This window comes from Crotalus tigris, unplaced genomic scaffold, assembly GCF_016545835.1.
Source record: "Crotalus tigris isolate CLP2741 ecotype Arizona unplaced genomic scaffold, ASM1654583v1 scf7180000017551.9496454, whole genome shotgun sequence".
In the NCBI taxonomy this organism is placed as follows: domain Eukaryota; kingdom Metazoa; phylum Chordata; class Lepidosauria; order Squamata; family Viperidae; genus Crotalus; species Crotalus tigris.
In genome coordinates this window covers 2612542-2636162 of record NW_024096469.1, presented here as the reverse complement: position 1 = coordinate 2636162, position 23621 = coordinate 2612542, and the positions used below count along the sequence as shown (strand labels likewise).

General features: G+C 35.3%; 1 protein-coding gene across 4 annotated transcripts in view; it reads right to left on the bottom strand.

The window, feature by feature from the left end:
• Window positions 1-676: 676 nt before the first annotated feature.
• Window positions 677-23621, bottom strand: part of GABRA1 (gamma-aminobutyric acid type A receptor subunit alpha1) — a 49375-nt gene continuing 26430 nt past the window's right edge. For all 4 annotated transcript variants that reach the window (XM_039343680.1, XM_039343670.1, XM_039343691.1 and 1 more), the window contains 6 exons: window positions 14502-14722; window positions 13407-13489; window positions 12811-12954; window positions 8239-8391; window positions 4812-5014; window positions 677-3078 (listed from right to left, as the gene is read on the bottom strand). In XM_039343680.1, the coding sequence (XP_039199614.1) occupies window positions 2764-3078; window positions 4812-5014; window positions 8239-8391; window positions 12811-12954; window positions 13407-13489; window positions 14502-14722 (1119 nt within the window). In that variant the 3' untranslated portion in view covers window positions 677-2763. The remainder of the gene's footprint in view (window positions 3079-4811; window positions 5015-8238; window positions 8392-12810; window positions 12955-13406; window positions 13490-14501; window positions 14723-23621) is intronic.

The window sequence follows — 23621 nt, the reverse complement described above, 5'->3', positions numbered from 1 at the left end:
AAATTTTCTCTGACATATATTCTAAACCATTCAACCTTTTGTATGTAACATAGCAAAAGGGACATTGGCCAGCAATGGTCATTTATAAACAAAAATAAGCCAAGTAAAACATTCACTTGTGTTACTCGTAGTTTTTGTTTTAAACTTTATTAGTATAATAGAATTACAGTTCAACATAAAATAATGAGATTTTGCTAAACTCTGTAAAGCATTACATGCATCTGCCATAAACAATCTCTGTTATAGATTTAGGTCTTATTGCCACATTGCTGCACTGAAGTGCAATAAACATTCAATGTCATCTTGTTTTAAATTATTCCAGGAGTAAACAAAAACTGACCTCTATAAGAGTGTATCATTATTTTCAAGGAAAATAATTATTATTACATGGTTTAGCAAAGCATTGTAAAAAAAGCTACATAGAGAGTACCTTGTCTTTGATAACTGTGCAATCAGATTTATACAGGATACTGTTCACAGAGACTAACAAACTAAGAGGTGAAATAATGCATCATCGCACAGCAAAATAAAAAATAAAAAAGCAGACTACTTAAGTAATATTCAACTCTAATGTGCCAAATGCAGGCTGAAAGGAGCCAAATGGATAACTCTGAAGGTCAAATGCCCTTTATGAACACACTAGATTAAACACCAAAATAACAAGATAAACAAATACTGAAGTGAAATTAATATTTTATTTTGATTGTTTTTCTATACATATATCTACACATAATACCAGAAGATAACACATCCTCTTTAGTAAGCTTCAGTCGGATTAGCTCATCAAGTTTAGACAGGACTAAATGGTAGACAATGAAGCATTAGAGTGTGTTTTTTTTAAAAGTCACCTTTTCGAAAGAAAAAGTAAACTATTTCATTTGTAGATACTAAATATGCAGCAACCTTTTGATTTATTGAGAAAGAGTATATAAAACATTGCCTGTAACATGTATAGATGTCGATCTCACTATTGTGTTAGCTATTTTGACTGAAGGTCCATACAACTTGTTTTTAATATGCATTTACTACCATGTGTTATGAATTCTGAACCCTTACATTAACACCTCCCCAAATCCATGTTTCAACTCTATTTTTTTTTTAATATCCATCTTGGTAATTTGATTTTTCCCCCCTTTAAAATAATTTTTCAGCAGAAATAAAACTGGGTAGAATTATCTTGGGAATACCAATAACTTGAAAAATGGACATTTTGTATTTAAAGCCCTTACATATTGTTCCTACAAATATATTGCTACAGTAAAAATGAAATGTAATAAGTTTTACTCAGTAAAATGTATTTTCCTGTACATTCGTTTGTGTATTTAATGCTACATATATTACATCACTTATTGTTAACAGTTATGTTTCAGCAAATATAGCAATAATATACAGATGACGTTTGTCTTAAATATTTTACCATTTTCCTACCAAATATAATTCCATATTTCTGTATTCACGCATTACCTGAGCATACCAGTCATTAGCCTAATAGTATAACTAGATGATAATTTCAGATTGCAAGCTATTGTACAGATAATCGCTTTACAAATGGAATATATCCTATTCCAAGCTCTCTTTCTTGTCTTTTTGTCCCTTTTCTTTCAAATGCCACTGACTTTTCTTTAAAAAAAAAAGAAGTGCAGGTTCTAAATGTTTCTTTTAAAAATGCAACCTATTAAGAGTTTGAAGAACTAACCCCCACACAGCATAATATGAACATAAAAAAGTAAAAAAATGTACAGTCTCATGTAGTATATTTACACATGTTGTTGAAATAATACATTTTGTCTTTCTTTTTGCCACATGTTGCAACCTAAAATTTTCCGGTGCAATCTCTCTACTTGTTGACTTGAAAATATGGCCCCCAAAATCCCTGGATAATTTTATAAAATAATACATCCAATGTACTTAGAGATTGTTAAATATTGTTTTCCTTCTAAAGCAACCAACCAACCAACCAACAAAAGCCTTAAATTCAAATACAGAAGCACAAAAAGAAGAAACGACCCTGTATTGTTTTTCTCTAACAGAAACAAAGAGATTTAGATCTGCACTGAATGTGCCATTGGTTGATATTATTAAGTCAAGTGACCATTTGATGTTTAAAATAAGACTGAAGTGAGAGAGCATATTAAAGCATTCATTATATGAATCAATGTGCTATTCTGTGAGAATATTTACCATTAGGAAATAGACTGTTTTGTATGTAAATATGAACATTAATTTACTTTAAAATTGATGTTTTGGGAAATTCAGCAAATAGGAAATCTAAGAAAAATACTATATTTTCTGGAATCCAGCACTTTGGATAGATGCATATCCTATAAAAGAATTCAAATAAGCAGCACTCCAAAAATGGAAACTAGAATACCTTATGTGCAACATGAACATATATAAAGACAGGTTTAACCTTTTATCATTTTGCATAAAAATATTTCTGCTCTGACATGTACAACATCCCTTCTGGGAACTTCCATCGACAAATGATTTTGGATTTCTTTTACATTTCCCTCCCTTGTTCAAAGTCACGGTTCAGAATCTGGTGTCTACATCACATCATTACAGCCCTAGAATACAGAGTTAATATCTTTTCTATTATATATATGTATATTTATATATATAATATACTTTTGCTTTCTAAAATAAGGACATCTCAATTTCTTTAAGACAGAGGCAATGAAGCAAATGAGAACTGCTGTGTGTTTAGAACCAAAAAGCAATTCCCAGTGCAAAACAGATGGACAACTCTAATGGATAATGGGGCTAGTATGGAGGCCTTTGGGGCTTAAGCTGGGGCTCTCTATTTAAGTAAGTAGCCCAGTACACTAAATTAAAAATCCCAAAGAGCAGTGGAAATGCTATTCTTGATAGTCGATCAATTTTGCTAACACTGTTAAAAGTTTTCTTGGGTTCAGGTGGCTTTGTTTCAGCTTTCCCTTCTTTGGGCTCTATCGTTGCACTTTTAGCAATGGTAGCTAGTCCAGGGTCTCTTGCAATATTTGGGGTAAAGCTGGTTGCTGTTACTGGTGCTGTAAAGGAGTTGTTTTTCATAATGAGAGGATCCTTCACTTTCTTTGGCTAGGAATAAAGAACACAGATTTTAAACGACATGTCATTTCACCCATTTAAAAATATTACTGCTCTGGAACGTGAATACTTGGTTCAGCTCAGATGTCCTTCAGATAGCCATGTTTAATCAGAGGTTTTTTTCCCCTCTTTTTCACGTTGTCAAATAGACAAGGAGAAAACAGAATCAGGAATATTCCATATTTTCTGTTGAGAAACCAGTGCTTGTCACTGGTGCTATCATGAAAGAGACATTTTCATTGTCATAGGCTGTGCTGACAAACTCTGTGAAAGAATGTAGAGTAAACGTTGAGAAGGAATGAGCACTCCATGGAGGAGGGTGTAGAGAGACTAAGAATAGATTATTCCATCCTGAGAAAGAGGAGAGTATAAGGAAGAAAACCCAAATGACCCTACCTTGATTTTGTTTAGTGTCAGAAAGGACAAAAAAAATTGGATAGGCTTTAAAGATTCTGTCATTCTATCTTGCTACAATGAAGATCTTTCCTGCAATCCCTGCTTGTGCCTATTTCTTGACTTGGCCTACCATGAATGATTGACAGATGCCATCACACTTGTGTTGGGATCATTTTAGAAGCCAAAGAATAGTCTCACTCCCAAAGCCTTCTTCTGAGGAGGATGTGGTAGGGAGGTCAGACCTCCTATTCTCTAGGTTCTGTCAAGCATTGTCAGATTCAGGCACTGCTGTGTGTGAAATAGTCAGGGATCGCTTATTTCATTTCTTGCCCTTGCTCTCAGAATTCCTCTCTGCAATTCCTTTTTTTTTTTTCAGACTCAAGAATCTGAATCACACATGCATGTACATCACTTCATGTCCTATGGCATAATGAATCATCATTCAACAACTTGCTGCCGAATGTCCCAATTTTCTCTATTGAAAAGTTTTATTTTTAGATGGCAATAAGTGGGTGGTATGAAAATTCTTTTCGAGGATTCTAATGAGTGATAGCTGTTTCACATATGTCAGTAGTTGCCTGATAATTTCTGAGTAAATAGCATGCATGTGTGATTTTGTCCTTAACAGCGATCTGGAAAGCAGCCAAAACCAATGAAATTTCTATATAGATTCAAATATGATGAACAAATGCATTAATAAATTCCTTACTTCTTACTATCTAAAGGGAAATTTTATCATTTGGATTATTTTGAAAGTCATTGATATTTCTTCCCTTGTGTTTGTGACAATACAATTGAAAGTAATTCAGTACAGACAAATATCTAAGCCAATAGTTTGAAACCTCAACAGATTTACTTTTAAATGAACTTGTATACAACAGATTGCAAACCTGAAGACTTTTTTTCAATAGGTTACTATTAATATAATCATGTAGCATTGCATAATAGTTTGTTTAGCAGGTTTGTGCTTGTGAAACCCACTAGGTACATCAGACCATGAGATACACTCCATAGGAAGATTAAAACTATTTTTATTGAGATTGCTATAGTAACAGCATTTTGAAAATCTGATTATGCTGCACCGCTTCATTCTTATAGTTCATGGAATTAGGAAGTACCTGAGCTGCTTCTGAATGTTATTGGAGCATCCTAGATTTAGAAAATATTTTGGTCTCTTTTGCCCAAGCAACAGGTGTTTTTTTTTTTTTTTCCTATTTCTGTCAAGGTCATCTTCTTTACTCTCTACATATGGTCCATAGCATATGAAGTAATAGCAACAAGCAATCATTTCAAATACAAGTAAAATATACGAAGAACTGCCTTATTACCTTTTCGGGAACTACACTCTTGCCATCCCATGCATAACCTCTCTTTGTAAAGTAGTTCACTGTGGCAAATTCAATCAGAGCCGAGAAGACAAATGCATAGCACACAGCTATGAACCAATCCATAGCTGTAGCATAAGCTACCTTGGGAAGAGAATTCCGTGCGCTAATGCTCAAGGTGGTCATTGTTAGCACAGTTGTCACACCTGAAAAAAAACAAGAATATTTCCAAATTTTCCATTTTGTTGCTACCTTTGCTTCAAGAAAGTTTTTTTTCTTGTCTTTGCAGATCTCTGCATTTTCTTGACAAGCTTTTTCAGAAGTGGTTTGTCATTGCTTCCTTCTTAGGGCCAAAATAAAATGATTGGCCCAAGGCAGGCATAGTACTCATGGTTTTCTAGTTTCTAGCCTGATGCCTTAATCCAGTGGTTCTTAACCTTTTTGAACGAATCGCCCCCTTGAGCCAATGAGGAAGTTGTAATCTCCCCCCCCCAACATAACCTCTCATAGGAAATAATTCTTCAATTTATGCAAACACTTTTTTTGTTTTCTTTAAAATTGTCATCAGGACATATTGATGCAAATAATTTATTTCCAGTCTTTTTCCCATATCTCAACTGTACGAAAAATTTTGGTGCTACCCATCACTTTATTCCCAAACTTCGTGATACATGTATTTCATTATTATCTTATTTATTCAAGACACTGAAAACAAAATTCAATTGCAAGAAAGTGAAATGCCCGAAAAGAAAAACAGTAACATTTAATGATTGAATTACAAGTGAAATTTAAGATGCAAAAAGAAATATTAAAAGGGCATAAGAACAAACCGCAATGCAGGAACTAAGAATTGCAAGATGAAAACTCTGAAACTAAATTAAGATTCGAAGAAAGTATATATAGTCATGCACACTATAAAAAGGATTAAAAAGACACAAAGAAAATATAATATCGAACTGGAGTGCACACTAAAAAAGTACAATACAAAGAGACACACAAAATGTTTTACAGAGCACAACAAAAATTTGAAAACGAAGCCGATGTGTATTCACATATGTACAGCGTTCTGTACTGAAGCTAGCTGGAAGAACATTTGAAAACACAATTCAATCCACTAATAGCAAGTGATCTGATGTTTTTGTATGACAGATATACAGCGATTCACTGTACGAAAAAGTCTCAAAAGTGTCCCCAAAACTTTTCGCTCCATCGCCCCCATATCGCCCCCTTTTTGTTCCTTTGCCCCCCTGAAAAATGAAATCGCCCCCTGGTGGGCGATATCGCCCAGGTTAAGAACCACTACCTTAACCAATCTTAACCAAACTGGCTCTTTTTGTTTTCCTGAGCCTGCTAAAAGTAACTGAATGATTATGTCAGAAGGAACCCAAGATATACTGTAAATTCAATCAAATATTCCAATCAATGGTAAAACAGATCTTTCCGGTTCCAAAACCCTATTTTAATAAGCCTGGGGAAATTGAGATAATTCAGATTCCATTCACTAATAGAAAACAATAGATTCTAATTTTTCATTTGATGATATCTCCTGTATGTATGTAGACTTGAAGATTTAGAATTTAAGAATAGAGACAGACTATCACTGGTCCTAGATAATAAGGTGTATATCAAGGGACTGTGGTAGTTGTGGCTCAAACCGAGGAGCAAGTTGCTTGTTTTCATCTTAAACTAACCTACAATTATCTTTTTATGCCATGTTTTCCATTCTGTCTGAAAACCAATAATGGGAGGGGGGGTGAATTAAAATTGCACCCAGAAGGGAATAAAAGTGAGTGAAATGGGAGATCGGGCAATTCATTGGACAGAGTGAGATAGTCTACCAGTGACAAGTGATCATATTGTATTCAACATTTGGGAAAGTATTAAGGCTTTACTTTACTACTTATTTATAACTGATGGTGTGTAATTTTGTTTATACCTCTTAGATGGGTTTGGTTTGACAGAAAACCAATTGTTTGAGATGAATTAAAGTTATGATGTGCTTTGCTCTGGCATAATAATCTTAAAGAGAAATGGAAGGCACTTTCTGTTCACTAGCTCATTTCTGAAACCTATCTTGAATTCTCCAGCTGGCTTTTGCCACTATTCACCTCATATTCAAAAGCTAGCTATTAATGTTGATTGAGTTAGAAATGAAGAAAGATACCACTGTGACAATATATTTTGCATGTTCTATAGCACTGTTCATCATCTACTGTTGAACAGGTTTCTTTTAATTAGCCACTGAGCTTTTACCAAGAGTAAAAAGTCTGCATCTTTGTACTGTTGCCTTAAATCACTAACCACCGGTTACCTTGACAACTGCAGACATCTCATGTATTAAATATCTGCTAGAGTATATTTTCACTGTGTCAATTGTTAGCCAAAACCTACAGCAATCAAAAATATCTTGCACTACCCATATTCAAATGCATTATTTATAGAAAATAATCTGATTTTTCCATTTTCCATCAGTTCTCTTCTGAAATGGCTCAGACTACATAAAGATCCCTACCACCACTACTCCCAAGCTTAAGACTCTACTCAGAGGAAGGATTTTAAATTATTTTAATTTAGTTATATAATTGTGGTGTCCAACCACTCTCACAATTGTAAGCTATTTAATCAAACTCTACTTTCTATCTCTCTAGTTTCATGTGCTTACATAAAATATTTGAAGCATTCTTATTGGGTAACTTAAAGGGAAAAAATTCAGCTCCACCTCAATTCCAAAATGGAAGACAATTCAAATAGAAAGGCCAATGAATCAAATGCCACAAAACAGAGAGCTGAGGAAGAGAAGAATTGAATGAACTCTGTCTAAATTAGTGAGGTGTGAATTTTGACACTCAAAGTCTTAATGTAACACTTTTAGGAAACCAAGGGTTGTGGTAGATAAGATAATAATGCAAACAATAGATAGGATCATGTCACACTCAAGTTTGGCGGCCAGGACTTATCTCAAATGTAAATGAACTATCTCTGTAATTAGGTACTCATTGAGTATGAATTTGGCAATTCGTAGACTAAAGCTGGCCATAGACTGGTTTAATTGCCTTTTGTGAATCTTACTGCTAATGAAGTTGTCACACAGATTTTACCAAGAATCATTCAGGCAAGCCAAAATTAAATCCAGATAGGCATAGAAGCAATTTTGGTAATAAGAAAGTTAAACTTTGGGATTGAAATAAAGCCTGTGTGAAATGTCAATGGGTTTTTCCAGAAAGCACGGGTTCACACTTTGTGTATTCTACCTGATCTCCACCTGACACTAGGTTTGCAGTTGATGGATATGATACAGAATGCCTCACTGAAACAAAATACTGCTTGCATGGACACCTCAAGTGTGATAATTTAATCAAAGAGTATTAATGCTACATACATTAATGCTTTTGAACAATTCAAGCATATTTGCATAATGTAAGACACTCACCAAACACAGTTCTTGCTGGAACTGATTCTCTGTTAAGCCAGAAAGATACCTGGGATAAAATTACTGTCATTATGCATGGCAGGTATGTTTGAATGACAAAATACCCAATTTTTCTCTTCAGATGGAAATGAGTAGTCATCACAACGTATTCCCCTGGATAAGAGGGAAAAAAAGCCAAGGAAATTTCTTAGGATATAAATAAGGGAAAGGTGAGGGAGAATTCCTTGGAAGTCTTCCATCAGAAATACAGTGTACCTTTGTGGCTTTAAATTGTTATTTCCAAAAGCACTAACCAAAACAGCAAGAATGGTTCCATATTCTAGTTTTGTATTTTAGAAGGAAGCAGTTAGTATTTTACAAAAAAAAAGAAAGAGCCCCTCTTCTTGGCACTCACACAACTCCTTACCTTTGATTCTAAAATATCTTTAGTTGCATACATAACATAGTCACCTGTGGCAAGATGAGTGGCAAATAAATTTAATAAATAACAATAATAATGATAGCTGAACAAATATTTTCCATCAGTTCAATGGATTTTGACCCAGGGTTTTCTCTCCTTTCTTCTGCATGTGATTTATTTGACCTCAGTAGTACCGTTTGCTACTCACTGCATTTGCCCATTATAACATTTAGAGGTAAAGAATACTTTCCCAATCATCTATTCTTTTTTTCAGTCTGTATCATGGATTCCTTGTCAACTTGCTAGTCATCAGAATGAACACAGGTCATCTTCCTTGTAGCAGCAGGGATGATGAGCCTCTTGTGAATTAAAGGAATACTTGGCTCTCGAGTGATATGTTGAGAACTACACTATGAAATTGTGTGGGTGAAATCCAACACTTGGATTCACACATCATTTGCAGCTAATTAAAGAATTATACTGTTCATATGATCATTCTCCTTTCACTTAAAATGTCAATCTAGTAACTATTGTTGGAGGTACCTGGAAATTCAATCAAAGTTCCTGTTGTTATATGTAGGCCTGAAAGTATACTTGTGATATGATGACCTATAACATAAAAATAAGATTCTTTTTGGACTATCCAGAAGGAACGCAAAAATTAAGATCATGGTGTTATGATCACTAAGCTTATACAAAATGATTGTACTAAGCCATCATCTGAGCTGGCTCCTTGAAGTGTGGAAGCATCATTCCTGGCCATGCATGTTGATGTTGCATTTCTTGGATATCAGTTCAATTGACATCCCTTTTGTTTTGGTCAAGAAAAGGCCATAAAGTAGCTGGAATGGCCTATAACAGACTATGACTCCGATGCTTCAAGCAATGGTTTTAAAGGATTAGCTTACTTTCTTTTCAGAGCTCCTGTTTGAATGGTTTTGTGCAGCTCTAATGATGATCAGAGTACCTAATGTATTAGTTTCATAATTGCATGCTTACAGAGCTTGGCATAGAACAATCTGCAGTAAGGATGAATGGGCTGGCTTCATTTAATGAGATGCAATTTATCTACAGCTACTTTTGATCCTATTCTCTTTCTGCTCACTGTGCTGCTTTTAGATTTCTTGTTTTTTGTTTGTTTGTTTTATAAATCAAGAAAAAGTGTTCAGTTAAACATTGGTGGTGGCTGTTCACTATATAATGGCTTTTGTGAAATGAGTGTTTTCAAGAAATTAAACAAGCTTCTCATTTTTACTTTTATCTTCTATGACTATTAGTTTAAAATTTAATATCTTGAAAAAAATCAAATTCCTTAGGGTACTAATAATATGGCATTACATTTAGCACTGACAAAATAGAAATAAAACAAATGTTAGCTGAAAAGGAGAAGCAAGAAGGCTTGAAATCAAATAAAAGTGTTCTTCCAAAATTAGAACTGACATATGAAACAGTCCTGGGGATTTGAAAAATCTAATTTCAATCCACTTCTATCCAAGTCTTGGTTGAAGATAAAGAATGTTATCATCACCCTTCTTTTGATGCTGGCAATGATGATGGTGGTGGTTTAGCCCATCCTTCTTTGTGAACTTAGCAATGAATACGATGGTCTCCTCTCTTTTTATGCCCACAGCCACAGTCTTGTGAAGTAGGCTAGGCCGAGATGTAATACATTGCTCAAAGTCATCTGTATTGAGAAAAAACCTGGATATGGATCTCCCTCAGCCTAGTCCAAAATCTTAATTATTTCAGTGTTGGACTAATGCAAATATACTGATGGAACTTTAAGTTTTGTTAAATATTTGCTGGCTTGGAAAGTTAGCCTAATAGAATCTGTTTGCTAACATTTGCTTATAATCCTAAAGAGGAATTCATGGTACTCTCTGAACTTGATTATTTGTTTGTGGACATTTTGTTACCCAGCTAGTGCCATATTGTAATCATTGTCATAATCCTAAACTCATTCCAATTCCCCATCCATACATTTTTGTCAACTCATGGACACAGTGTTAGGTAAGAGCCTTTCTGAAATAAAGACCGCTAGGTCTTCAGGTGAGCAAACTACAAGCAGGTTCTTATATCCTGCTTTAGGAACCATTACTTCTAAATCCATATAATACAGAAAGTGCAACATGGCCATTTTACCACAATTTCAACAAACTGTACTGCCAATGTCTCATCACAAAAGAGGTCTTACCAGCAAAATGGGAAAATGTCCATCTAAATAAATATATTCCTGCTCAGTTTCCATTCATTTCAGTGACATTTGATGGATAGTATTTTGTACAGCTTTCACTGCAAATCCCGTTGAAGTGTTCCAGTTTTCATTTTGTAAACTTTCTGAGAAATATGATCCAGACTTCCTTCTTACAATTTTGTTTTCACTATATAAAATTTGTTAGCTGACTTTATAAAACATCAACTACCTAAGTATTTAAGTAATTTTCAATAAATTTGTGAGGTTAGTTCTACAAATTGCTTCAGTTCAACAATATACGAGAGAACCATGAATAATACAATTACAGTACACAAACTATTGTATTTTTGTTGTTGTTTGCAGTCCATTCACAAAATCATTTAATTGTAACCATAATATCTATAAAATATTGGAAGCCTTTTAGACTGCTGTATTCTGCAAACCAACTAAACTAGAGCTAAGGTATCAATTCAGAATCTTAGATTTTCTGAAATCCACTGCACTACTTAAATTTCAATTATGTATCAGTAGTCTATAGACATAGTTTTCCTTTTAACCAATTTTCTTTCCTGTTTTATTTTTACCGTATTTTTCCTTTATTTTTTACTATTATTACCACTACTATCACTACCACAATTCAACACCATAACCATATTTTAAATTTAATTATTGAAATTGTTCCTTTTCTGATAACAGTGCTTCTAGTGGTTTCACTTAATGCTTTGTGTTACTGATCAGTGCCAACTTAATGCAGAACTTGTCATTAACCATAAATAACCGTGATTAATGTCTTTCAGGCTAAGATGTTAATTTTGTTTTGATACCTTTGCAATTTCCCCCCTGCCTGAGCTGCCTCACATCTGACAATATGTATAAAATGCTGTGAATAGGGCTGGAATGCTAACAAGGATCATTCTATTAAGATTATCTTTTTTGGTGTGTGTGTGTGAGGGGTGATTCTGCAAACTAGTTTTTAATTTCTGTTTCTTTGCAGGATTTTTTTTGTTCATTTTTTAAAAGATGTAGATTGCAGGTCTATGTAACTGTGAAATCTTTGGCTGCCTCTTCATTCATGACTGATGGAAGAAAATGTTATGTACATGTAGGGAGGGTATGGACTTACTATAGTGGCTATACAGTTTTATTATAGTAAAATAGAATAATATTCCTTTCTAGAATAGAAACAAAAAAAGTGTTATAGAATGTAACATTTTTAAAATTTATGTTATTACTAAAGAGGCTTCAGAGAATCAGTTTGTTACATATTCATATAGATCTATATTCCAGACATTACCATGTGTCAAGGTCCATGTCCATGTCCATACTATGCCAATATCTCAAAAGCCTGCATATATTTTTGTACCTTCAAAGGATTAAGACATCTACCTCCTTGAGAAGCTTATGGTTTTTTGGAAGGAGCGGCCATTGGTTAAATTTGAATTGCTGAATATTCAGTCTGAGCAACATCTTGCCTATTACCCCAGTCCGACTGTGTTGTTCTTTTCAGACTCTTTCTTTTTTGAGTTACAAGAAAATAATAAACTGATTGATTGCCTTGAAAAATTCAGGATCTGTGTAGCTATAAGCAACATGTGTTGAGTTTTACTGTTCACCGAGGATATCAAGCTGAGCAAGATGTAATGATGTGATGAACTCCTGTTTGTTGGCTGGGTTTAATCAGATCCAAACCTGGGATGAACATTATTTGAGTACTACCAATTGTTTGTTTTGTTTTGTTTTTCAGGGGCACTGCAAAACTAAGATACATTTAAATAAAATACGTTCAGTGTGACAGACATAATTTTTAGAATGCAGATATTTAAAGAGCAAATTAGGAATTGTTTGCTTTTTTAAAAAAAATGAAAGAAAAGATGGGCCTCTAAAAGAATGCCATTCTCATCTAAGACATAATATTTTTGAGATAAACTGTGCTGTGGTACAAGCAATAGACATGTAGCAGCACTGGGATTTTACCCACCTGTGCTGGATTGCACAATTCCGGAATCCACTGTTTGTCCCATGAGATCATATTGATTCAGTCGAGAGCCATCTTCAGCAACTTCAACAGAGTATGCAGGATCACGGGTCCATTCGTAAATCACCTCAGATTTTGTGTAAGCATCTAGTTGGTTAAAAAAAATCATTTCCAAAGTTTCTTTAATATCCCTGGTCAATCTGGACAAAGCTTCCCCCCCCACACACATACACATTGTTGCTATGTAAAATAGTTCATCCCTATTTCCTGTGTGTGGTTCAGAATGACAAAAAACAATTGAGATAGCGTACAGATTGACAGTCAATCAATCTTGGAAGTAAATCCTATATTTTCTGTATGCATTAATAAAGTCACTAAAGATATTCTGTAATAAGATGTAGCCATGGATAAGCAGAACTGAGGGATTTGTATGTGTACTATCACAGTGTCCTCTACAACATGTCCATGTTAAATATTGTATAATGTTTACCCATGTAGAACTTCTTTATCTAAAAAAAATTTCAATAGCTGGAAAGTATCATAGCTGTAATGGCCCACAGAAGGGAGAAGCTAGAAAATAATTATCAAAGTCAACTTACAGCTTCCAAATTTCAATGGGCAAGCGTGTGCGTCCATGGGAAAGTCTTCTAAATGCATTGGGCATTCTGCTCTCACTGTAAGTCTGCAAACAGACCAAAAGCATTACAACAGATTTAGAATATAAAGTGGCTTTGATGAAAATGGTAATAGAAGGTACCTATTTTACTGCATTTGGTTAAGAAATTGTATGACATAATTAGGTACAGCAAGATTAACCAGAGAATTTGATTCAGTTGGTTTAAAAGCCCAGGGGTTTTGTTGTTGTTGTTGCTGCTGCTGCTGCTGTTGTTCTAGACAAGAATTCATTAAAAGAAACCTCAAAGTTTTTGTTACTTTTTGCCCTAAATATCAGATACTTATTCCAGTATCCCCATCCTCTCCTATTTATGAAACAGGTAATTGCAATGTGTAATTCAAAAGTCTTTCTCTATGATGCATAATATGTAAGAGATTTATGCAAGAGTTATTTTATGTGTCCCCAATGTTCACCATTTGAGCATAGAGAACATATTTTTATACAGCCATTATGTTAACCTTCTTAAACCAAACTTCATCTAATTTCTGAGTCTCACAGATACACAATACAAGATATTCCTTTTTTCTATTCCACAGTAGGTACCTTGTTTTATATTGGCCAAGAAGACCAGAAATGTCTCCTACTCTTGTTCTATCCAATGCTTGATTATAAAAGGAGCACAAAATATATCATTTCACCCCTTGAAATCAGTATGGTGAAAAGTTGCACCTTCCAACTGCAAATAATAGGTTGATAATGCATAATTGCTTACATTACACAAAGATTGAATTGTAACAGGAGTCTAATCTCCAAATTTGTTAAAATAAAATATGGTGTTGTTGCTATCCCAGTGAATGTAGTAAGCTCTGGGAGGAAATGAAAAGATGATACAAATTAGAAGAAAACAGCTGCATTCCATTGATTCCTTTAAAGATGTACATATTTTACTATCCAATCCAAATCTACCGTATAACTTTCATTAAATCAAAAGAACATTTATAAACAAAAAAACCCCACCTATCCTGAAAAGTATGTAGGGTTTTTTTCATAAATAAAATACCACATCCCTGCCTCCTACCTCATTGTGTAAAGCAGTGTCCCATCTTCTGTAATTCGCAAAAGTTTGTTAGGCATAGTCATGTTGTGAGCTACTGATTTCTTTCCATTGTGGAAAAATGTATCTGGTGTCCATATTTTGCTAGCCATTAAATTATTCAGTCGAAGTACTTGCATCGGTCCTTTGAATTTCAGCCTTTCATCTCTCCAGCTTTGTCGGAAAAATACATCTATTGTATATTCCTAAAATTAGAGAATCGTGAGCTTTGAAAATACTTCATTTATGAATAGCATCATTGAAGAGCACAAGGCTTTCTGAACAATACTGAGATTTAACAGGTTCATACTATACATCTGTGTTTTGTCATTTGTCAAAGTCACAAAGTCTGAACAGAAGTATGACTGAGGGTAGCCCTTTCTTCTGAAAAAAAAAATAGATTCCTAAAACATCCAACAAATTTTGGTTAGCACAATTATGTCTTGTACTTTACAATAAAATGATTTTTTTTTATTTCAACAGCTTGCAAAAGTCAACCCTATTTTAAGACAGAATTCTCAAGCTCTCGGTCACAACCACAGGGAATCACAAGCAAATCTGAGAAAGATTCAAGTTTGAACAAGGCTTCCTCATTTAGGAGAAAGAAGAAATTTGGAAGAGTTAGAAGAGTTTTCTTCAATTAGAAGAAAGAGGAAAGACACAGAGAAAACACAATTTTATAGTTTCCACCTTTGCAGAGGTCTGGAACAAATTCTGGCTGGGCTTCCACACTCAAAGCTGGATCAAAACATGTTCCCAGTGTATCTTGATAAGCCAGCAGCCAGCTTGTCCAAGCCAAATAAAGGTAAAAGCCCAATGGTTTACATATGCAAAGCTGGATCACCGGCTATACTTGTCCCTGTAGTGCTCAGACAGCTGGCAGTAAATTCAGGATTTTCTGAAATTGCCACTATAAAGAACCAGCATAAATTCTAAATGAATAAGAAACGCTGTCTCCAAACTAAAACTCACTTTCCAGGACTAATACAAAACTAAGCCAGCTCATCTTATTTAATATAATTTTAAACTTGAAGTTTATTTTTCATCTAAAAGGCTTGATTTTGTAAATTTTTATAGTTCAATCTTTGTTTTATTTGATATATAGATTAGAATTTAATTATTACAAAGAAATAGCATGCTTTATCCGGCTATTTTTTTGCTTATTTCTAAGTGAAGTGAATGATAAAATAACTTTCCCTAAGAAATAGGGAAAGTTATTTTATCACTGTAGGGAGTCAGTTCATTTGCCTTCATTTGTGGAGTCTGTTCACCACAAAGTTTGATAATTCCTGAAATAAGTGAAGACTTTACCAATTGTCAACAGCAAGAGAGACTATGAGGAGGTTGGAGGGGAAAATGAAAAAGAAAGCAGACGTAGACAATAATGAGATAGCAGGCAAACTATCTTTTTGTATAAACACAACTTAGGCCAGGTGGAAAAAATGGGTAGAAGCATTTCAAATAATCCATGTTAATTGTTAATTAACTCACTATATATGAAGATAGAAAAATCTTCTTACAGTTTCCAAGGTTCCCAATCAAGCTGTGCAGTTTGGAATATCTATGCAAATTGATTTGAGAAGAAGATGACTGGGCTGCTTATGTCATGTGAACTGTAAAATATGGTTCGTGTAGCCATTTACGTAAATGGCAGCACTCCATTTGCTGCTAAGGCTTGGGTGATACCCACTTTTCTCCTCAAGCCATTTGATTCAGAAAGTAATTTAATCACATATCTGTCGGCAGAGTTCACTGACTGTACTGCAGTTTAGTCTAAAAGCATCTGCATCGAAGTACCTTGTTGCTTTTGGGAGCAGCATGCATAGACTAACCTTATAGCTACATTATAATAGGGTCTTAAAACCAGGACTACAAATAAGGTATTAGATGGGCAACCAAGGAAGGATTTCTATGCCTCTGCTTGCTGAAATTCACATTACAAATTCACCTGAAAGTTCCCAGGCCCTTTTTCTGAAGGTTTTTTTGCTGTGCAACAGTATATAATTTTACAATGGCTATTAATGAGTTCCAGAATGTTCTGCCATAGATGAGGTGTTTGACTTTTAGTTCAAAAGATTTGAGAGCTAATTTTCTGAAAATGACATTTCTCAAGAAAGAAGGAACAGACATATTTCTAGCTACAGTATCTGTGAAGCCAAATATTCTCTTGAAAATTCCCATTTCTCCTGTAAAACCCTGTCATTACACCATAAATCTCAGCATATTGTTTTTACAGATTGCTTTAAATTTTATGGCATAACCACAAAATAGGAGAAAAACAATATTGTTACTGAGAAAGCTTATCTTTTTCTTGTTCCTTTGAGTCCTTCTTAAATCAGGCCGTGTAAGAAAGTTGGAGCCTTCATTACATTATATATTTTGTAATACTCCTCATGAGGTTAGTGTATGGGTAAGTGTGTTTGTGTGTGTGTTATGTTCCTTTATTTGCTGAGAATCTTCTTGGGTTTAACTCCATTGCTTAGGATTGTTACAGACACATGGACCATACAGATACTTTAGATCCTTAGATTAATAAAATTATATACATATATAAGATTATTTAGAAATAGAGAGAGATTATATAGAGATAGACATCACATTACCGTCATTTTAGCCATTGTCTATCCACTGCAGGATGAAGGCCTCTTCCGCATGTTTCCAACTACAGTAAAAGTCCTAAGCTTTCTTTTGCCAATTGGATCTGATATATGGACCTGAATATGGCTATTAATATTGTGTATGTGTGTGTGTGTGTATATATTATATATATATATTTCGATAGATAAAAAGACGATCACCAGGAAGTAAAACAACAAAGTTTTAATAAAACATCTGTTGCAATGGAACAACATGGATCCCGGACTCAATTGTGTGATACATTGGGAACCGTGGGGGGAAACAAGAGGATGGATGAGATTAATTACAGGGATTGTGGAAATGCTGGAAGGATGATAGGAATTAATGTGTTGGAACATGGGAACCGATGTAGGATCCCCAGGGTGGAATATTGTGATAACGAAAGTATAAATGGTTACGGCGCATGCCGAAAGGGTGGAGGAAGGAAGTATCCTGAAGATTATAGGAAGGAGAATCGATCCAGTAATGGGAAGGATAGTCCAACCTGGGGAAATACAGAACGCTCCCCCCCCAATTTGAGGACACAAGGGAACAGGGAGGTGGGTGGTGACATAAATGTAAGCAAAGGATGTAAGGATGAATCATCTGATGTTGTAAGTGAGGCAAGGATCGGCCAGCTGGGGCCCGTCATGAGATCCATGAGCCGAGTGCAGGTGCGGCTGCATTTATAAGCAAGTTTCCCCATTGACTGGTTTACACCCTGACGATGATGGCAGATTTTGAGCCATCGAAAGCTTGGTTATTTATTAAAACTTTGTTATTTTACTTCCTGGTGATTGTCTTTTTATCTATTGAAATATGTACCCAGGAATCATTCCTCGATTTTTAGCGTTATTTTTAATATATATATATATATATATGTGTGTCTTTGGTTATTCGGGTTTTCTCCCACGTCAAATTGGAAATGTCTTGGCGACGTTTCGACGAAGTCTCATTCGTCATCTTCAGGCTGGTGTCTTCGGCTTTGTGCTTCTAGGAGCAATGTGTGATCATAGCTGTTTCTTCCTTTTAACTGCCAATGGGGGTATGAACTGATTGGATGAGAGCTTAGCTGTGTTCTGATTGGATGGAGGTTTGTTCTGATTGGTTAGGAGCTTGGCTGTGCTCTGATTGGATGGGGGATTGGCTGTGCTCTGATTGGTAGGAGGAGTGTTCTGTTTGGGTGGGGGCTTTGTTGTGCTCAGGTTAATCTGAGTTGCACGGGGAGGTGAGATGGTGAGCATTGCTATTGTTTGGCTTTGCGTTCGTGGTCATGCCTCATCTTCATGGTAGGTGTCAGTTTGCTTCATGTATGGATTGGAGGGGTTTAAAGTGGCTAATGATGCAGCAGTGGTCTGGCTTCTGGTTTGTGGTTGTGCCTCATCATCGGTGTGGGTTTGGGTTTGCTTTTTGCATGGACGTGTGGTGGTGACATCCTGTGTGGCTTTCGTGAGTGTGGATCTGATGTCATTCTTTGTGTTAGGGACTCATTTGTCAATAAGGGCCGGTTTCCAAATGGCTGGTAGGCGGGAGGTATCATCTTGTTTGTTCATGCTGTGTGGGTGTTTTTCTATCTCGATGGCTTCTCTGATTATTCTGTTATTAAAGTGTTCAGTTTTGGCGATAGTTCTGGTATTTTTAAAGTCAATTTCCTGTCCTGTGATTTTAAGGTGTTGGACCAGGGAAGAAGTTGGTTCCTCTTTTTTGACTGAGTTCTTATGTTCTTCAATGCGTGCACGCCGAAAACACCAGCCTGAAGATGACGAATGAGACTTCGTCGAAATGTTGCCAAGACATTTCCAATTTGACACAGGAGAAAACCCGAATAACCAAAGACCTACATACAAACACCCACGAAAATCTCAGAAAACACACACACACACACACACACACACACACACATATAGTAATAGTAGTAATAGTAGTAAAGTTGGAAGGGACCTTGGAGGTCATCTAGTCCAACCCCCTGCTCAGGCAGGAAACCCTACACCATTTCAAACAAATGGCTGTCCAGTCTCTTCTTAAAAACTTCCAGTGTTGGAGCATTTACTGCTTCTGGAGGCAGGCTGTTCCACTGATTAATTGTTCTCACTGTCAGGAAGTTTCTCCTTAGTTCTAGGTTGCTTCTCTCATTGATTAGTTTCCACCCGTTGCTTCTTGTCCTGCCTTCAGGTGCTTTGGAAAATAGCTTAATTCCCTCTTCTTTATGGCAGCCCCTGAGATATTGGAATACTGCTATCATGTCCCCCCTTGTCCTTCTCTTCATTAAACTAGACATACCCAATTCTAGCAACCGTTGTTATATGTTTTAGCTTCCAGTCCCCTAATCATCTTTGTTGCTCTTCTCTGTACTCTTTCTAGAGTCTCAACATCTTTTTTACATTGTGGTGACCAAAACTGGATGCAGTATTCCAAGTGTGGCCTTAACAAGGCATTGAAGAGTTATATTAATACTTCACGTGATCTTGATTCTATCTCTCTGTTAATGCAGCCTAGCACTGTGTTGGCCTTTTTGGCAGCTGCAGCACACTGCTGGATCATATTTAGGTGATTGTCTACTAGGACTCCAAGGTCCCTCTCACAGTTACTACTATTGAGCATGGTGCCACCTATGCTGTACTTGTGCATTTGGTTTTTCTTGCCTAAATGTAGAACCTTGCTTCAACTCCCAGAATTCCCCAGCCAGTTAAAAAACATTGTTTTATTTCCTCCATACTCTGTTCTATCCCTCTTTTCTCCGACAATTGTTCAACATCCCTTCTTTTTACTACCCTATCTCTTCCTTCTCCAGGATCCCTCAAATTTTCCTCTGAGGTACAGTATTGTCGATAAAAATCTTCCACTTTCTCAACTGTGTCTAACCTAAACCTCTTCTCCTGCCAAGTCACAATAATCCCTTCAGGTGTTAGCCACCTAAAATTAATATTACTTTGATGTAGCCTAGATGTCAAGAAGAGGTAATTTTTCCAGAGATCTCTCATCCTCTTAGGTACCTGTTTTAATACAATAATTCGTTTCCCTCCATATTCTAACTGGACATCACGTGCTCTGTATAATAATCCATCCCTAATCTTCTTTCTTATAAATTTAACATGGACCTCTCTAGGAAGATTATGACGTCTTCCATAATTTGTTTGCACTCTATAAGTCTCATCCATTTCAGCAATCATCTCTTCTTTTTTTCTCTCTAAAGTTCCTGCTAGCAACCCAGCCATCTTATCTGGGAGATCTTCTCCTCTTTCTTCAGTAACATTTTGAAACCTAAGATACTGGGACACCTTCTCCGCTTCCAATAGTATCACCGCTGTCATTAACTTTTTATCAACCTCCATTAAGTTTTTCCCATCTCTTCCACTTTCTTTTCTTCATCATCCAATCTTTGCTCCACAGCCAGCAATTTCTGTTCATTTTTAACTATTTGCTGTTGAAAAACTTCAAGCCTGCCATCCATCGCCTGGATCTTCTCTCTCATTTCTCCTGTGACATTCCTGACTGCTTCCAGTTCTGTTTTGATTTCTTCATGATTCTTCATCATGACTTCCTGCATAGCTGGCAACATTATTTGCAGTTCTTTAAGTGGGTTAGGATTTTCTTTTTGAAGCATAACATCTAATGGTCTTTGAATCATTGGACTGGAACCTTGAACTACGTTTTTCTTCCCCCCACCAATCTTGACTGAGTTTGGATTACTTGCCATTTTAAATAGACTCTCCCACCACTTATTCTTCTTCCAAAATGTCCGCTTTCCACTTCCCTCTTAGTGTGGGAAACAGTCAAGATAGGTTGGAACAGGGGAGAAGTTTAGCTGAGGCGAAGGAATTAAGAATTACCAAAAGTACAAAGTTACGACAAAAGCTGAATAATGGGAGAGGAGTATAAGATTTGGTCAACAAATATTAGAGGGTTGAATGTACCAGCAAAACGTAGGAAGGTTTTTAATAAACTTCTTAAATTGAATGTGGACATTATAGCTTTACAGGAAGTTCATATAAAATCTGGCCAAGAATCTCTATTAGAATGACCTAAATTAGGTCGATTATATGTTTCACTTGATCGGGGGAAAAAAGGGGTGTTGCTTTGTATGTTAAGCAGAATATAATCTCGAAACAAATATATAATGATAAAGAGGGCAGGGTTCTGATCATTGAAGTTAAGCTTAATAAAAAGAATATAATTTTTGCTGTAATTTATGCTCCAAATGGTGCTCAGGTATCCTTTTTTAAAAAATCTATACAATAGGCTGAGAGATATGGAGGGAGATAGTTTCTGTATAATTGGAGATTTCAATGCGATTGTAGATAAAATTAAAGACCATAAATGCACAGAGGCAATGAAAGGACATAAAAAAATACTTCCCAAAATTTTCTTCGAGATGTGTATGGATCTTAGTTTACAGGATGTTTGGAGAGAGAGGACCGTTGATAAGAGGGACTATACGTATTGTTCCAACAGGCACAGATCATGGACTAGAATAGATATGCTGTGGTGTTCCAAAGAATTAGCCTCAGAAATACAGGAAATACACATAGAACCCAGTCTCTGGGCTGATCATAACCCAATAAATTTAAGCTTGAAAGGTCAAAGATATAGGCCAAGATGGACCTTTCAAAGAGGGATTCTTAAGGAAAAAGAATTTAGAGAAAGTATGGAGAAAGAAATGCATCTTTTCTTTCAAGTGAATGATAATGAGGACACATCTTTGCAGAATCTTTGGGATACGGCTAAAGCATATTTGAGGGGGGTTATTATTTTGTATACGTCTAAGAGAAATAAAGAAAAACAGCAATATAAGATGAGGCTTGAAGCAAACTATAAACAGGCTGAAATATTACTCCAGAGAGATCCTGGAAATAAAGGATTAAAAATAAAAATGGATTTAATTAAACACAAACTTAACTTAGAGGAATCGGAAAAATACACACAAAAATTACAGGCAGCTAACCAAAAGAATTTTCAGCATGCAAATAAATCGGGATGATGGCTAGCGTATAAATTAAGACAACAGAAAGCGGAATCATGGATTACTAATCTGGTAGATGAAACTGGAGAAATCCAGGGGGAGGAGACCGTAAAAAGGGGCATTGCTCAAAGATTTTACAAAAATTTATATAAGAGTAATGAGGGAAGAAGCGTGGAACAGATAACAGAATATTTGGTAAAGGCAGAGCTGCCAAAAATACCGAAGGAAATAAAATCTATGTTAAATGAGGAAATAAGCATGTCTGAATTAATTAGGGCTATAAATAGACAAAAAAATTAATAAGGCAACAGACCCAGATGGAATACCTGCTGAATTATATAAAAACTTGCAGAGTGTTTTTAATCAATATCTATTAGAGGTCTTTAATGCAGTACTTATTGAAGCTAAAATACCTAAGTCCTGGTTAGAGGCAAATATAACACTGATTCCAAAAGCAGATATGGAAAAAATATGGATACAAAATTATAGACCCATATCTTTATTGAATTCAGATTACAAAATTTTTGCTTCAATAATGGCGGAGAGATTTAAGAAATATTTACTAGATTTTATACACCTGAATCAAAACGGCTTCTTACCAAATAGACAGATTAAACAGAATATGAGAACAATCTTAGATATTCTAGAATTTTATGAATCACACAATGATCAGCAAGTGGCACTTCTGTTTTTGGATGCTCAAAAGGCTTTCGATAATGTTGATTGGCAATTTATGATACAACAATTAAAATTAATGGAAGCCGGAGGAAATTTTTTAAATGTTATAACTGCAATATATTCCAAACAATATGCGCAGATCATAATAAACAGGGTGGCAACAGATAGATTTAACATACAGAAAGGCACTAGACAGGGATGCCCCCTCTCGCCATTGCTGTTTATTTATACTCTAGAAATTCTTGTTAGAGCGGTAAGGCAAGAAGAACAGATTAGAGGATTTAAGATTAAGAAAGAAGAATATAAACTTCAGGCTTATGCAGATGATCTAGCATTTATTCTGGAAGACCCAGAACACTCTGAGCAGAAATTATTTGAAATTTTAGAAGATTACGGAGATTATGCAGGTTTAAAAATAAACAAAAATAAAACAAAGATTATCACTAAAAATATGACTGATATTCAAAAAAGATTCCTCGAGGTTAAATTAGGTATACAAGTAGTTTCTAAATTTAAATACTTAGGGATAATCATTTCTGCACGTTGTTCATCACTTAAAGAAGATAATTATGTTAAATTAATGCAAAAAATTAAAGTTGATCTAGAACGTTGGAAAAAGTTACACCTCTCGTTACTTGGGAGAATTGCTGCTGTAAAAATGAATATCCTACCCAAATTGATTTTTTTGTTTCAGAATATTCCAATTTTCTTGGATAAAAATTTCTTTAAGGAGTTAAATAAAATAACTTTAGAATTTGTATGGGCTGGTAAAAAGGCTAGAATAAAATTAAAGGTTTTACAGGATGCCAAGGAAAGGGGTGGTTTAGGCTTTCCTGATTGGGAATTATATT